At 41.2% G+C, this 18247-nt stretch overlaps 1 protein-coding gene across 1 annotated transcript in view; it reads right to left on the minus strand.

Moving 5' to 3' along the window:
• Positions 1-188: 188 nt before the first annotated feature.
• Positions 189-18247, minus strand: part of LOC121922311 (heparan sulfate glucosamine 3-O-sulfotransferase 3B1-like) — a 41569-nt gene continuing 23510 nt past the window's right edge. The window contains exon 2 of the mRNA XM_042451556.1: positions 189-5836. Coding sequence (XP_042307490.1) covers positions 5218-5836 — 619 coding nt within the window. The 3' untranslated portion in view covers positions 189-5217. The remainder of the gene's footprint in view (positions 5837-18247) is intronic.

Genomic DNA, 18247 nt, shown 5'->3' on the forward strand with positions numbered 1-18247 from the left:
TACTATCAGTACTCACAACACTAACCATAGGAATGTTCTGGATTATGGTTCCCATTAGTTTAAGATAGCATGCCTTGTGATGATGGGATCCCTTCTACAGCGGAAATTATTCCATAGACAGATCATAGTCCAGCAAAGCCACACCGTTTCTTTACTCACACACTGAAGAGTAAATGAGACTCCTTCCACACTTTGGTAAAATATATTTTATTTCTCCAAAGAAATAGTATGAATCAGAATTTCATCTTCCTAGAAAGCTCTGTGTAAAATTAATTTGTGTTGTACATACCACAAAATATTCAATTTACAGTTTTTGCTTGCCATTTGTTTTCCTTTACAAGTATACTATTCTAAGATGTAACATGTTACAGCAAACACACACACACACAAAAAATATTGCTAATACCTGGACATACTGCACTGCTGAATGGAACTCAGCCATAAATTAATGTTATGTGAAAAAAAAGTCTAACCACACTTCTGAGTTATGATTGTGTACATTCTTAGAACTCCAACAAAAATGGTGATGATGTTGTTCAGGCTCATGTCAGCAGTTCAAGTGCCAGACAGTACAGTGGCCATTATGGCTGTAATAATTTTAGGTAAGGCTTTTTTTTTTAAAAAAAAAAAATTAATTGGTTTCATAAGGTTTCCCTTATATGGGCCACGCAAGCAGGATTAGCAGTTTACTTAAAATATTTAACAGTGGGTTAACAGCATACTATTACTTTTACTTCATAAAAACAATTCAGATGGCCTGTAGATACAGTGCCTACTTTGTAAATGTGATTTGTGCAGTTCAGGAAGGCATCTGGATACAATTCTATTCAAAGGAGAAATACACAAGTCCAAGCACAGAGTTCTGAAGTCCAACAGCAAACAGATTTTTAAAAGGGTTTTACAAAGGAAAGGGTTGGGGGGATTCATAGGGAAAAAATCAGAAATAGCAAATCAACAGAGATTTTTCAAGGAAATTATGCTGCATGGCACCAGAAAAAAAACATGTTCATTGAATAAGTAAAGCAGAGTCAAAAGAGTGTCCAAGGATACAGTGAGAAAGAAAAGAGGCTTAATATTAAATTTGCATATTGCTCTGTAGGAAAATGTATGGGTCAAACTGCTCATATCATAGGTTGTTACTTTCCAAAAAAAGTAGTCGCCTGTCCTAACCTGTGGATCTGAGATCCGCGACCTTGAATATTTGCGGAGGGGCGACCTCCACTATTTTCAGTGGCATGCACACATGGGCCCGTGCACATGGGGGTGTGCCCCATTCAAGCCTATGGGGCTTGAATATGCATGAGCCTCGGTTTTCACTGGGGGAGGGGAGCCTGGAATGAATCCCCTGCAAAAATGGAGGGCCAACTGTAATAGGATATTCACAGGCCCCAAGACTATCAAACTGGAGGGTGCATTGTTAATAGGAAAGCCTGCAAACATGAACACTCTTTGCTCCCCGTCCAAAACCTCACATGAACACACACAAACACACAAACAAACCTTTAGCTGTCAAGCCCTACTGCTACTGTTTGTTGCTTATCAGTGTGGAGGGGAGAGGCCATTCACAGGAGAAAGAAGCAGCTGGTCTGGGTTCAAAGGATAAGGAAAAGCAGGGTACCCTCCCTCTATGAATGCACCTTATTTCTTTCTCCTACTGAGCTGAGACCAGCTAATGCATCTTTGACTGAACTGCCTTCCTCCTCCTTCCCTGCCCCATCAGTAAGCAGCAACTTCTCCCAGGATTTGACAACTGCCAGTGCAGAAGGAGAGGGGTGCAGTGGCTCAGGGGTTAAGACACTGACTCTGGCCATTGCAGGGTCAGCAGTTCGAGGCCCAAGCACCATGTGATAGAGTGAACTCCCATCACTACTTCCAGCTTCTGCCAACCTAGCAGTTCAAAAACCTGTAAAAGCGCAAGCAGCTCAATAGGTACTACTTGGGTGGGAAGGTAACAGTGTTTGATGCGTCATGCTGGCCACATGACCACAGAATCATCTTTGACAGTGCTAGCTCCCTCGTCTGGGTAATGGAGATGAGCATCTCCTCCTACAGTTGAACACAATTTAACAATCACACCAGAGGAGAAAACTTTACCTTTTAGTGCAGAAAAACTACCTGGGTGGAGCATTAGATTCTGCCTTCTTGATGTAGGATCTCAGTCACGCTTTCTCAAAGAGCACACTAAATAAATTTGCCTCTCAGGATAAAGCTGGCAATCATACCCAAACACAGTATGGAAAATTAGGTAGAAGAGGAAGAGGAGGAGGAAGAGGAAGAGGAAGAGGAAGAAGAACCACCTGGGTGGAGCATTAGACACTGCCTTCTTGATATAGGATCTCAGTCACAATTTCTCACAGAGCACACCCAGTGCAATTGCCTCTCAGGATAAATCTGGCAATCATACCCAAATATAGCATGGATAATTATGTAAAAAAAGAAGAGGAAGAGGAAGAGATATGTCAAATAACCAGCCTAGACAACTTCAAAAAAGCTGTCAAGATGGATTTCTTCCGGCAGGCCTTCTCAGAATAGTTCGATCTAATTTCTGTACTCTCCCTACTTCATGTAACCACTGAATCTGGGTGGAGCATTAGACTCTGCCTTCTCAATGTAGGATATCAGTCACAGTTTCTTACAGAGCACACCCAGTGCAATTGCCTCTCAGGATAAAGCTGGAAATCATGCCGAAAGAGAGCCTGAAAAATTATGTTGAAGAAGAATGGATACAACAATATACTTAAAGAAAGAAATGAGCTGTTGTAGGACAATGGGGATGAGGGATCTTGAATTGAGAGCTTCATCCAACCAACCAATTATAATTGGCTTCAGTATTTATATAGTTATTCTACTTTAAAATAACTTTCCAAGCCCTAGACAGGCAACTCAATGTATGTCTATGTTGGAAATACCGCTTTCTGAGAATTTGCTGTGAATGTCTAGGGCATGCCCATAGACATGCCTGAGAAATTTCACTACAAAATGATGTGATGTAGTTCTGCTGCTGCACATTCAGCAGTGACTAGACCCAATCAACCATCTCAGTCTCATGAAATGGCTACTACACTGGCAGCAATCCAGCATGGCAATTTGTGAAATTCTTTGGTGAGTTTCACACAGGCAGCACAGCTTCACCTCCACTGCCCATCCCAGTGGGTTTCATGAAAGTAGGCCTGTGTGTGTGTGTGTGTGTGTGTGTGTGTGTGTGTAGACACACACCATTTTATACCATGTGCCAAGCAAAAACCTCTCAGCTCAGCACCAAACGCTAATCCCATTTGCTTTTGACTTAAATGCAAAAATACTCATTGTGAACTTTATGTGTGGAAGAGGCACCATCTAGGCCGACTATGGCAATGTGCCACATACATTGGCTTCTATCATCTAATAGCACACTGACTGTAGGGCTAGTGATTGCTGGAGTCAAAGGCAGCAGAGTGATTCACCCTGCAAGTTCAGACAGCATGGTTTTCATCTAAGAGAACAGTTTGATAATCAAGCTAAAAAAAAACCCCTAAAAACAAGAGTGTAATATGACTTGTTCCAGTTAGACATTTCACTTTTTTTTCAACAATAAAGAGTTAAAGCTGGACAAAATCAAAATATGCATAGTTCTCAGCCCAGGGAATCTGCATTAAAAAGAAAAGTGATACTACAGACATCCAGACAGTGCAAGTTTTTCACCTTGTAGCTTCTACAACAGGATTGGGCAATAGGTGGGCTTCCCAACATTCTTGAACAGCGAATCCCATTATTCCTCATCCAGAGCTTGGGAAATTACTTTTCAAAACAATTTATTCTTGTTACCTGTTAAGAGTGCTTAAAAAGTAATGGGTTACTATTACAGCATTTTTTTTCAAATGACAAGATCTTGCCTTTGTATATTCCATAATATGTTTCTTTTGTTGTTCTTTTGCTTGTGATTTCTATTATTTCATTCATTGATTTATGGCCATATTAAATAATACACAAGTATTCTACTTGTTGCAATACATAAGAAACAACATCCCGTGTTGTTTGTTGTGTCTCTTGTTATTTCTAAAATCCCTGTCACTTTTTAAGAAAATAAAAAACTGATAAGAGAATAGCATGGGGAAATTCCTGTCAAAATACCTCTAAAAATGTCCTTCAATAGTAACTTTTTAAACTCTAAAATTTTACTCATTGCACCAGCAGAGGAACTTTGTTTCCATACATTATGTTAATTTTTAAAATACAATTGTCTTATGCCCTCCCCCAAAGTACTGGTAACTCATTATCAATAACTATGCTGGTTGTAACAGTATATGGAGAGCTCTTGTAGCACTTTTGAGACTAAATGAAAGAAACAAGTTGGCAGCATGAGCTTTTGTAGATTTGTCTACTACCTCAGGTGCATTTGGGAAAGTATACTTAAGTCTATGAAAGCTCATGCTGCCAACTCCTTTTTTTTTCAGTTAGTCTCAGAGGTGCTACAGGAGCTCTCTACATATTCATTCTACAGACTAAACACAGCTATATCTATGCTAGTTGTAACTTATTCCTTCCAGCTCTGCCTTACTGTTGGCTATGCTGGCTATGGCTGATGGGAGCTGCAGTCCAAGAACATCTGTGATCCACACTTGCCCTATAAGGAGCAAGAGAATGCTCTATACACCAAGACCATTGAACCTGGGAAACAGGTAGCAGCAGCAGCATGGCTGGAGAGTAGCAAATTCTCTCCCTGTACCACAGCCACATAAAAAGACAGCTACTGCAGCTAGACTCCAAGCCTGAATTGTGAAAGAGGATTGACTTACGAAGAGACAGAAGATGCTACCTGAAGGGCCTTGCACAAAAGTATTTCAGCATGTCTAGTACCCGTATCAGAGAGGAAGAAAAAAAGATTGTGCTTTTCTCAATTCTCCCTCATCCACCTCCCTTTCTCTCCACTTTTCTATCCTAAATGTCTCCTGGGATGATAGCTGGAAGCACTTTCCAGTTCAAAGTGAACCAGGCAACCAAAGAAGCTACAGCATAGCAAGAATCAACACTGTGGAATGTTTAAAACAAAACAAAATAAAACACAGCTATGGGCTATAGTGTGGTTAGGCAACTTAGTGAATTAATTGCTTATGAATTAAAAATAAATTATTATAAAATAGATTTCTGTACATTTTACATATAGACCTATCTACAGATATAGGAGGAAGCAAGCTGAAATGACAGGATTAACTCTGGCACATGCTTCTATATTAGCCATCAATCCCAGCCAAAGTCGTGCCCAGTCATCTGGTAGAACTTCATGTTGAAGGGCCTGTAGAACTCCCTCAGCCGCTGCACCACCTTCTGGTCGATGCTGGGGTGGGTCCGCCCTTTTGTTTTGCCCAGGCAGTGAGGCTTGCTGCTGCCTTCTGCCTTTTTCAGGCAAGGGAAACCCTTGGTCTTGTTGAAGTAGAAGTGTTTGTCCGTGATGATTCTCTTGAGGCCCAGAAAGTCCTGGACGCGGCCCAACTCACCAGCTGGGTCACTGATCAGTCTCTCCCCACTGACAAAGAGGATTTGCCCAATGGGGAAATACAGGAGCCAGTTTTCCAGATGTTTGGCATAAATGCCAATCTGGATGGCACTCCAAGAGGTATCAATAAGGCCTGTAGTCCTGTTTTTGAAAGTCAGGCTCTCAAAGGTGGGGATATCAGGCTTCTTGGAAAGCGTCTGTGTGTAGTCAGAAATGGCTCTGGTGACCGGATCTCTCACCACCACAATGAGTTTGGTGTCCTTCGACATGGCAGAGATACGGGCAGGTGCTTCCTTTGTGACAAAGTAGCTGGGCGTTTTTTCCATGGTGATCTGCCCATCGAGAGTTCTTGGCATCAACTCTCTGTGAAAAAAGAGAAGGAACAGGAAGACTGGTTAGGAAACAGAAGTGAATTTATTATAATTGTCATTTGCCATTCTTGGTACTGCCTATGCCAGACAATCTGCTCAGCCAAGGAGAAACACAGCATCATTTCCAAACTAATTTATTTCATTTAGATCCCACCTTTCTCCCAATAGCGTGTCTAAGGCAGTTCACAACCTGAAACAAAATAGAGCTGAAATCCAATGATGTAAACTACAAATAACAGTTTTACATATTATCCTATTTTAAAATATCAGGAATTTAAAACAATTTTAAAGCACTAAATGTAACAATGTTTTTTTTTTAAAAAATGAATAACATTAATACTGAATTACAGGAAGTGTGATGGAGTCTCCTTTCTTGGAGATCTTTAAACAGAGGCTGGATGGCCATCTGTCAGGAATGCCTTGATTGTGAGTTCCTGCATGGCAGGGGGTTAGACTGAATGACCCTTGTGGTATCTTCCAACTCTATGATTCTATGAATTACATAATTACTGTCTCATTCAAATAAACTACTATATGATAGTCCTTACATTAAACATTCTTTTGATTTTTTTTAAAAAAGAGTTATCATGCCAAAAGTCCTGTGTGTTAATGGTAAGATTTGATCCGCTGTCAAGTCTGGAACTTGGTTATGAATGTATTCTATATTTATATAAAGTTCTCTTTTTCTCCCCTTGCCACTGAACTGTTATTGTAATATTATAACAATAATAGAAATGTAATCCGTGGGCACATACCAGTGGAAACAACAACCAGTCAATAGTCAAGAGCCTGTATAAATAAAGAAAGAGAAGGAGTTCCACAACCTGGAACAAGCCACCAAGATGGCCTTCTTTCAGACAGCACAGTCCTAAGCCATATGGGGCTTTATAGGTCATAACCAGAACCAGCAATGGACCCAGTAGCCAGTGGAGCTATTGCAACAAGCAGGTTACATGTGCATAGTGAACAAAGATGGCACAACACGCATATCATTTTGTAACAATATGAACGAAACATGGTAGTGTAACTTGCTAGATTGAGACAGTTGGCTGTCTAATAATTTATGGAAGACCAAATAGGAGCAAGAAAGGCAAATAGTAGTCAGATGTGTTGGTGAGGGTAAAGGGTGGGCAGGCCTAGTTTGTTGTTTCCAATGAAAGTTATTGCGCCAAGCAGGAAATTTGACCTCAGAGAGCAAAAAACTTTTCTGTCTGTATCAGGAAACTGGTTTTCAAATTTCCTACAAAGGCACAGTATTCTCTGTGCAGAATTCTATTTTTCATGTAGAAATGTATTTTCTGTCCAGAATAATCAGGTGCATTTTTTGTGTGTGTGTTCAAAGTAAATCCTGGACTATTTCTATTCTTCATGGCCCAGAACAGAAGTGTTCAGCTAGAAATGGAGTTCTGTTCTTAGAATCATCTCAAGCCACAAGAAGCCATCAAAGAGTTTGTCAATATTTCTTCTGTAAGATGCCTTGCATAGGTAAAGCAATGTACCTAATCTGCAGATGGATTGGCCTGCTTTGCCCATTAACCATTTAAGACATTATTACATCAGTGTTCTAGCTCAAAGGAGCTCTAATGCTCCCTCTAAAGTCCTTTAGCCTCCTCCCTGCAAAAAAAAAAAAAAAAACCTCGAAAGCAGGAAGCTGTAACAGTCATTTAACAACAAGGGTGCATTGAGAAACATCACCTTGCAGACTTCTAATGTGAAAAACAGTTCAAAGACAGATACATTTACAGAGTCAGTTGACAGGTGGCCACATGGTAATCCAATAGCTGAAAGCCTAATGCCTTTTGTGGCAGCTTTTTGTCTGCACAGAGGGATTCTCCCCTAATCTGTTGACACTTCTCAATAAAGAAAATTGAGAGAGGGGTTCTTGTTAATGGGGCAGTTGTGGGGAGAGACAAGTAGAAGAAGAAAAGGGAGGTACAGAAGTGTTTTACACGCTGTTGCTATGTCAAACTTAACAACAACAAACTGGCCGACACCGTTTGAGCTGTGCTCATGAGCTTCTAAAGGCAGGGCCCAGAAGCTAGAATGACAGAAACACCAGATAACAGAGGTAACCTGAGCTTTCTTACAGAAGATCCAAGGTACACAACAGAGACAGGAACAATGCCACCTACAGGCCACGGGTGGTATTTAGGGAGTCCATGAAAGAGTAAAGATATACAGGTGGCCCTCCACACTTGTGGCTTTGCCTTTTGTGGATTTGATTATTCATGATTTGATTAATATGGTAATATAGTCTCCCTCAGCATGACTCTATTGTCAACTTCTGCCAAAATTCACACTGGAGGACCCAGAGATTCCTAGAGACAATACGTCTTTGGGTATTTGTAGGCCCTCCAGCACAATTTCATTGTCTGGCAGATCTTGACCATAGAATTGCCCTGGAGGACCTAGAGATTCCTTGACAGGTGTTCCCTCAGGTTAAAAAAAAGTAAGTTTTTTATTTGCGGTTTTCCCACTTTTATGGGGGTGTTGTGCCCCTAACCCCAGTGAATGTGGAGGGTCCACCGTATAACTGAGTGTGAAAGTTAGAATCATCCAAGCCACTGTATTCCCCATCTGAGCTTTGCAGAAGGTCCCTTTTTAAGCAGAATGAAATTTGAAAGGGGTAAAGCAAGCGAAGGATCAGACCTTCAGAGGGGAAATATTGACTGAAATTACTAAAAGTACAATAAAAATGGCCATGTGTGAAATTGCATTTCTTACTGCTATCATGCTGAGCAGCTTGAGGGGAAAAACAACAATTCTCAATTTTTATATCTGCTCTATTACGGCAGAAGTAGTTTACTGCACTCTTTTCTGTTGCTCAATAAAGTAATCCAGAATCCTAGAAACTTGAAAGTATTACCTTGCTGCTGAGCTACACATCTCAATAGGTCAGTGGAACAGACATTAATTGAATGCCAGAGGTGTCACCAATGGGATCAATTGGCCTTTGAAAGAGTTTGGGTAGGAAACAGAAGGGATCCTCAAAATAGTGAACGCCAGAAAACAAAAGCCACATTTTAGCTTATATGTGGGTCTCTTTCCCTTATCATCTGACATTGCAAGCCCCCAACAATAAAGAGGTAAGCACATCTGATCTGAGAATATGAAGAGAATCCATAGTTTGAGAGAGCCAAATGACACTATAATAAGAATCTGATTAGCCAGAGAGTTATCTTTAAAAACATTTAGTACATTTTAAGACTCTGGTTCTTCAATACAATCTGATTTCTATAAACGTACAATAAATGTCTGGGAGAATCCTCTTACTCTGGTCCACCAATCTACGTTTCTCAAACTTTTAACCTTTTTACCCTCATAGTTTTTAAAGCTGTAGGAAATTTTGACTCCATTTAACAGGGCAGAAAAAAGCTTTATGGAATAGCATCTACCACTACTCAATGGCTCATCACTTGTCCCTGGCCTTTAATCTTCTTGTTATGCCATGAGACATTCATGTACATCCTCAAGTCTCAAATAACAGTGCTAGAAGATAACAGGTTGTTATTTGTAGAGAAGGTAGCATTCATTTGTCAGATTTGCATTGGTGCGTGAAGCCTTTAGATAAGTGGAAGCTTATTCACAGAAGGGAGGTAGTCCTTGGAGAGAGGTATCAGCTGCTATACTTCTGAGTGCTGAGGCCATTTCCCATTTCATGAGGCACTGTAGGTATCACAATATGTATGCCATGGTAAATATACCAAGTGTCAACTGGAGTCACACAGCCTTGTATTGCCTGGGCATATGATGGACATATTCTATTTATATCCCACCTTCCTTCTAGGAACTGAGCTGAATCCATGGGACACCAAGGCTGTCTCTCTTCCCACCACTGGCCAAATCCAGAACAATTAAAAAAAAAACCCCAAAAAACTAAGCTTCTTTGTTTTTAAATTGAATTTGCTAGCTTCTTTGTGCTTTAACTTCCCTTTTATTAAAAAATTGGGTTTTTTTTAACAGTTGGTCTTTTAAAATCCTATTTAAACTATATTGTAAGCCACGTAGATCCTGTTTTGGAAGAAAGGCATGATAATTTGTTAGTGAATCAATTCATTCTGAAAGATTGCTATGCCATGTGCCTCTGGACATGTGCACTGGAAGCCCAGGGTCCTGATAACACAGCACTTCTCATAGTCATTTCCTGGTAACACATAACACAGTGATGTCCAACAGTGTCCCCGGAGAGAACGTTGGCACTTTGAGAAACTACTCTAGAGGTATTTTGTACAAAAACTAAATGGTAAACATTCTTGATAACTGAATAATATAGTGACAATAAAGAATGCAGAGGGGGGAATGCAATAGGATGTCAACTGCTGGCATGTCCCACTTGTGGGATTCCTAAGGACATTTTGGCCAGCCAGGTGGGAACAGAATGTTAGACCAGGTAGCCGCTTGGCCTGATCCAGCAGGGTTCCTATTTTTAAGTTTTCCTTTCAACAAGGCATTTTGTGCTCCACAAAATGTCCTCCCACCAGCAGAAGTATCTCCCGCCGAAGGGGGAACTACTTAGCCACAGCACTGTTTGGTTTTATGAGCACCTCCATTTCCTTGGGAGACAGTGTGTGTCTCACTCCCTCTACTTTGCCATGGCCCTTCTTTAAATCTCTGTGGGGTTCCACTAAAGCAGCCCCCCTTAAAGGAAACAAAGGGGAAAAGGGTGGTGGGAAGGAATGGAAAATAAGCAGCCAGTGACTGGGTAGTGGTTAGATTAAAAGCTCACTGATGTTTATGGAGCAGTTGCATTAGACATTCTCTCATCATTATCAGGGATTCATTTCACATGGCTGGGCCAGAGGGGTAATGGAGTAATCTGTAGCCATTTCCTGCATAGGGTGAGTGTGTGTATGTGTGTTGCTCACATGAAGGAAAGAGAAGGCAAAGGGTTTCTTGGAAATAAGATGACTCAGAACAAGTAGAGCCAATTTGTAGGTTGGGGGTGGAAAAAATCTTGAGTGTCTAACTACGTTTCACACAAAAGGACCTTTTAAAAAGGGCTTATTTTTTTCTGTTCTTCATTAATTACTTAATCCGTCCTGTTTCACCATCTCCCAAGACTTTCTGCATATGCCTGATGAACAACTGTAGCCATATTCTAGGTTGGAAACCTGGGAATCTTCACCACCAATCCATATTCTTTCTACTTGACAACACAGAAGTCCACGGGGCCTGAAACAAAGCTTACAGCAGCCTAAATGACCTCTTTAATCTTTGCAGTTGGCAGAGGGATGGGATGAGGATTCTGGCTCCATCTGACCAAATGGGTTGAGCATTCATTAATCCCTGAAGTTGCATTATTCATCAGTTTCTCTCCATTTAAGAGTTCAAAAAAAAGAAAGAAAGAAAAAACACAGACATCAGCAACTTTTATACTTTGCGTGTACAGGCTATTAAGGAAGTAACCCACAAGTCATTTAAATGAGGAATCTAAATGAAAGCAAATCTGTCCCCATGCTAATGGCCTATGTGAAACCCCTGGTTGCACTGGACTCTGTGGTTCCAACAGTGATGTTTGGGGTGTGCATGACCTCTTGGAATCATGCCCCATTTATGCACGTAGATGAGAGCCATTTCTCTCCCTGCAGGGTCAGCCACCTGTGATTGGCACCTGTGATACAGGAGAATGGCAGCACAACTGAAACTTCTCTCCCAGTCTACTGATCTTGTTGTAATTGCACCCGTTCATATAGTACTCCCCAGCCCCCATCCTGCCTCTGCATGGATTGCCAGCACAGACAAGGGCTTTTCGGCAGCAATCATGGGTGAGTGAATACATTTAAATTCAATAAGAGCGCCTTCAAAGAAGTTAAGACTAACACAGAAGCTTTTCAAGTGGCCAAGGAGGAATGTAAAATTAGAAGCAGCTCCAAAAAGCAGAAGAAGTCTGGACATCATGATTAATTAGACCTCATTTCCATGTAGCCAAATTAGTTTAATCGCTCCTGTTATGAATTTAACTCTCTGACAAGTCAAAAAGAACAGGCTTAACAGGCACTAGACTGAGAATGGCAGTTTAAAGCTGGACAAAAAGACAGGCCTCCTTAAGAGAAGGGAGGGAAAAAAAGACATCCTTCGAGGAACCCAAAATAAATTCCTATAGAAGGATTTCTCCACAGGCAATCATAGCGGATGGGTGTTGCAACTAACCTTCCAAAGCATGCATCATGGTTTTAGGAGATAGCTTTCCTGTATAGAATGAGCTTATGTATATGTGCGAGTGATCTTTCAACATAAAGATGATTTCTGGACTGGTAATTCTGAACTTCTTTGTTAGAGAACATAGCCCAGCCTCCTGGAAATGATAAACGTATTGTTGCTTCCCCACTGCCATGATATAAAAATACTTATAAAACTCCAATGCTCAATGGAGTATTTTTACATTATAAGGGGAGCTGGGATATCCCAGAGGAACTCTTAGCATCTTAAAAGATTATAATTCCTCAGACCATGGGAGATAGTATGCGTCTGAGATGTTCAGGCTGCCAATTTAGAGAGTCAACAACTGCAAAACAGATATGCCTTTAGAGGTATGCACCCTCTTTCCCACTTTGTGAGAACAAACTTTTTTTCTAATGAGAGGCGGACTAACAATTCTTTGGACTCTACTCATTTTTAACAAATCTTCATCCCCTGTAGAAGCCAGGATACCACCAATATACTCAAATATCCAAAGGATTAGAAACAATCTAATCTTTGTCTGTCCAGCACAATCCCAACTGATCAAAGCTACCACAGAAGAGAGATACAAATTTTAAGTTATTCTTAAATGCTGCCCCCTTTGCAGGTCTCATCATGGAAGCAAAAATGATAGGAGTTGTGTTTATCTCCTATTTGGAAGAATTCTACTTCACCAAATGTTCTCTCATCTTAAGTAATTAAGCCTCCACTCTTCAACACCAGCTCTTCAACACCACTGCCAAAATGTTGCCCCAGGGCATCAAGATAACTACTGTACTGTAAAAGTCTTGAGAGCCAGGAAAACCAACATGAGCAAAGTGCTGCTGTGGTGAAACCTTGAGAAACATGTGGGCGACCAAGCAGAGGGAAGGCAGCCATGACTGACCCTCAATAGCTGCTCATTCTTTCAGGCAGGGAATAAACCTTTTCTGAAGGGTTGCAAGAGAAACTGATTCCAAATCACTGTAGTTTAACTACACTGAAAACTTAAGTAGATCACTATATTGGCTTTTAGATGCAGCTCAGTAAAGCCACTGTTCTTAATGGAATGACCAACTCCTGGCAGAAACTGAGGTGGAGCACAGGACTTAAATAAGCAAAAGGTAACCACAACTATTGCTTTTGCCATTTCCTTGTCAGAGTCAAACTGGGGCAATTAATGTAATGGACAACTTACAACTTATCAAATGATACTGTGTGTTATTTCCATGAGCCAGACAACAGTGTGTGAGGTACAGAGCATAAATTACTGTACAGTATGGAAGAAATCAAGACTTGGAAATGCTCATAAGCCCAGCACACCATACATGGCCTGAACACCTCTGTCAACAGACACAGAAGTGTCTGCTTGCTCCACCAGAAGGTTTGGAAGTCAATAGCTTAAAGGATATACACCTCCCTTTGGCAAATCCCATGCACTCATGGTCCTCATACATGGACAGGATTTAGTGTTTTGTATTTCTACATGAAGAAGCTGTGAACTTGCCCAGTTTGTACTGTGGGAAGGGAGCAAACAAACAAGGTATGTGTGGAAAAGCAAATTTCCCATGAGTGGCCTGAACAAAAAAGGCTGGACACAGGAGTTCTTGTTGGAAAGATTGACTTTTCTTTCCTTCTCCAGCAGGAGATTCCCTTTTTCTGGGGCCATGTGGTTCAACTCCTGTGGGCTGCATTCATGCCTGGGGCATACAGGAGTCAGCCCACCTTGGCAACGTTTTCGCCCGCACTTCATCACCACTTCACCAGCTCTTCACAATCAGTCTCTGTACCCCTTTGCCAAGAATCATCCCAGCCCTTTTCTCAGCCTTGGGATGATAAGAGAGGTAGCTGCTGAACTGTACAAAAGCCTCACTGCTGCAGAGAGGTCACTTGCAACATTGTGTGAGGTTAAAAGGCCAGAACAGGACTGGCTACCTGGTGGCATCCATGTGACAGGCCTGCTAGCAGCTTTTTGTCTATGGCCTGCTCACATGGGAAGCACTAACACTGCTCCGGTGGCAAAGCAGACAAAGGGAAAGTAAGCTTTCAATGTGCAAGAAACTGTTCTATTTATCCAACAGCGTCTTGGTCCACTGGACTAAACACTCAGTGAGCAGCCATGTAAAAGTCTTTTCATTGACTTCCCCCTGTGTAAGAGGCTGGCCACCTTGGGGAAACTGAAAAAAGGTCAAACAGGGTAACTTAGAAAAGAGGAGGGCTTCTTGACATGGACATCTACTCTTTAAGGAATATCGAGAGGCTTTATTTTGTTTTATATTTGACAAGCCTGGCCTTCAGGAAGACTGCATTTGCAGTATCAGCAGGAGAACTGAAATTTCCATTCCACAGTTTCTCCAAAAGATTGAGTGCTCAACTTCCAGAACATTCTTAAGCAGTTACCCATCTGACCTGGCATATCCTCTCTGCTCTGCTAACTGTAGTCAATTCCAATTTATTTTTTCTGCTCTTCATCAAGACTACCCTCTTATTGGCGCCATTTCAAATGAGCAGATATTAAAAGAGTTGATGAAGAAATTATTTTCAACTTGAAATTGCCTTCAGCCTGCTTATGTAAATCTCAAATGAAAAGTTAGGCTTCTCCATGAACTCTCTGCCTATATGAAATACTGGTTACAACACTTCTTCTCCCAGGATACGAATAGTAGTAGTAGTAGTAGTAGTAGTAGTAATTGGTCCTTTGGTAGTAGTAGACCCAAGGTGACTTTCTGTTCATTTCTGGCCAGTGCTGGAAAAATTACTTCGCAGACTACAAAGCTAACATGGCTTTTCATAAATCTGTTGTCACACTGCAGACCAGAACAGGAACACAATCTAGCTTGACAATTGTCACTAGGAATACCTAGAATATATGAACTAGATTAGCTTAATAGTTTAGGAGACTGAGGCGATTCATATGACACAAGTATAGTGCTAGGATTCCATTTTAATTGCCCCAGAAACATCCTATGGGCTCCTGGAATATGTAGTTTGTAGAGCTGTTTGAGAATTTAAAATGCCCTTCCCTAAATGTTAAATCCTGGGATTCCATACGATGTTGCCAGGGCAGTTTAAATGGAATCATGATATTCTAATTGTGTGATGTGAAAGGGCCCTGAGCTACAAATCAGAAAACCTCCCATGTGAACTTTGCCTCTGCCATGAACTCACAAGGTTGCCTTAGAGAAGCTGCACCTTCTTAGTCTCAGATCATTTTTGCCATTCACAAAAGATGGGAATAATAGTACTGACAAGTTTCTTGCAAGGTATGCACTGCAAATTAGATCATTCATATTAAGCACATTGGACACCTGACCTTTCAAAAAGAGCGGCAATAACTGTCAACTTGAAACTCTCCCCCAAGCATCTGACACATATGAAACAGAAGAGCAGACTTTTGCCTTACATCCTCTCCAGCTTTATCTGCCATAGCAGCCTCAATCACAACCCTCTGAGCAAGAAATACAGCAGACAGGATGAGGGGCACCCTCACCTGCAGTGGGAAGAATGAGACATACAGCTGTTGCTTCCTTTATAACATGAACTCATGAAATATTGGAGGGTTTTGTCAAGAGAGGTAAAACGCAAGCAAAGTGGGAGCCAAGTTTGGCCAGGGATGGCCAAACTATTGAGCAGAAGTGTGATGGACCATGCAAGGGGCTGACAGACCAAAGAAAAAGGAGACATTTATTAGTCTGCTCAGTCAGCTTCTCTTCCATCTTAACTTTTAAGAAGAATGAACAGCTCACACCTGAGAACTTGTAACTCGTTTGTGTTTATCAGCATTTATTTCACCCTATTTCAATTTTCTCTCATTAGAGTTGACCCTCCATATCCATGGATTCTTTATCCATGGATTCAACCATACTCGGCTTGAAAATATTTTTTAAAATGAATAAATTCCAAAAAGCAACCCTTGATTTTGCCATTTTACATAAGGGACGCCATTTTACTATGCCACTGTATTTAATGGGACTTGAGCATCCACAGATTTTGGTATCCGTGGTTGGGGGGGCTCCTGGAACCAAACCAGAGCAGCTACCAAGGCCCCACTAATTTCTTTTCTGCATCTTGCCATTCAGTTTGACACCCTTTTCAGCATGTTTAAACTTAAGATGTCTATCTAAAGAAAGCATTAGCAGGCTAATGGATGTTGTAGAAATTGGGCTTTTGTTGCAGTTGTTTTTGAGCAAGGTAGTGAGGTATGTGACATGAGCTAATGTATATTTATTTGGAAGCTAAGACACACTGTGCTGAGTAGATGTGTGTTTAGGTCCTGAGTTAGTAAATCAGCACTTCCTCTGTGGGGTTTGTATTTAGTAACCCAACAGGAGTGCGAGGCCATCATATGAACAAGGTGCAAGACATATCCTCTTAACCACACCTTCTGTCCTTAAGAGGATACAACAACATGTCCAAAGTTGAAAAGGTCACTCTTCAAAGCTACCTTCAAGGCAGAAGGTGACCCAGACAATGTGTGCTGCAAAATAATTTGCCTCATGTTGGCATAAAGAGGTCAAGCAAATTAATACACTGTTGATCCTCTCTGCACACTGAGCCTTAAATGCATTTTAATACAAATGGGATTGCCTTCTCCAATCTCCCATTATTGGATTGGTGATTAGTCATAGAGATAGACAGACACTGAATCTGAAATTGAATTAGCCTGGTCATGAACAGAGAACATCAGCTCCAAGTGCTCTTGAAGAGGAATCTAATGCTTACTAAGGAGTTGTGAACAAAAGCAGGGGCCCTTGGAACTGCAGCCTTCACAGGTGAGAGAGAACTGATGTGAAGCTGAAATTAGAGCATAGGATCAAATGTCCCAGTGTGCTGCTCTGTCCAAAGAGAAGACACCCAAGCCAAGAAATTTTCCTGCCTGAAGCTGGTCAGCAAACCAACCTCTCCCCATGTTAACCTCCATGGGCTTAATGGGATGTGAATGCTCCACCTACAGGCACCAACAATCTTATTTCAATCTAGTGCTGAGAGCATGGAAGTAATCTTACCTGAGTAAGCAACATACATTCTTAGTGTCACATTTTAACACCATTACTATGTTTAACTAGCATCATTATTATGTTTAACACTGCTAAGCTTATACATGATAGCATCACTAGAGGAAGGCCTATACTGGCTAGAATACTTCAGGCTGCTCCCAGAGTAATCTGGCCCCAAATTTCCCCCCTTCACCTGGGCATTTTGTAACAAGCATCCTATTGTGCCACTCGCCACCACCATGAGCCACTCCACTCCCTCTGAGGCTGAAAACAAGGCATCCAGCATTGATCAAGGCTGGGTGCCTCACTGTGATCTCAGAGGAAGTGACCTGCACTGGTGGCAGTTGCTGCGGGTGGTACAGTGGATGCTGTGTAAACAAATGCCTGGCATCACTCTGGATTTTCCTGGAAGATCCAGTACAAATGGTGAATCCTTAAAAATCAGATTAAGGCAGAGACTGCCTGGGTTTTGTGAAGAACTGACCTTCCTACATGAAGTCAGTCTGCACTCAAACTGGGTTTTTGGTCATGTCTCCTGGGGATAGTAAAGGAGAGAGCAGGGGAAAACTGATGTAAATGGTCTATGCAGATAGACTCTAGGTATGGATAAAGATATTTTGTTGCCCCAAGTGACACAACAAACCAAACCAAGATAGGGTACCCAAAGCAAAATTATTTGGGTACATGTGGAAGAAAATCCCACAACTTTAAAAAGGCTGTTAAGACGGATCTTTTCTGGCAGGCCTTTCCAGAATAGCCAACCCGGCCTCAGGAAACTCCCATAAAGAGATATTGCTGCTCCCATTGATCACTGTTGTATTGATTATTGTTCTGTTGTATTGTTTTGTTGTTTGACCCTTCGGTCAGATTTACCTTTTTAAGGGGGGGAGGGTACTAGGGATTTGATATGTTGTATATTTTTCACTTGTTAGCCGCCCAGTTGTTCTCAGAGGGGTGGGATACAAATAAATTTTATTATTGTTGTTATTATTATTATTATTATTATTATTATTATTATTATTGCTACTACCTCTCTACTCATTCATCCAAGAGAGTTTTTTTTAAAAAAAACAGCTTGCTATTATTTTATGGCATCCAAAATATATTGCTTGGGGCAACCATCTCATTCTGACTAATGGGAGAACTGGCCCTGAAAGCAAAGACAGCATAATAGAGTTGTTAAGAAGGTGCAAATGGAGTAGAGTTTGGTAAAGAATCACAATAGTCTGTGGTTGAGAAATGTGATA

Source organism: Sceloporus undulatus, chromosome 2 (genome assembly GCF_019175285.1).
Source record: "Sceloporus undulatus isolate JIND9_A2432 ecotype Alabama chromosome 2, SceUnd_v1.1, whole genome shotgun sequence".
Lineage (NCBI taxonomy): Eukaryota > Metazoa > Chordata > Lepidosauria > Squamata > Phrynosomatidae > Sceloporus > Sceloporus undulatus.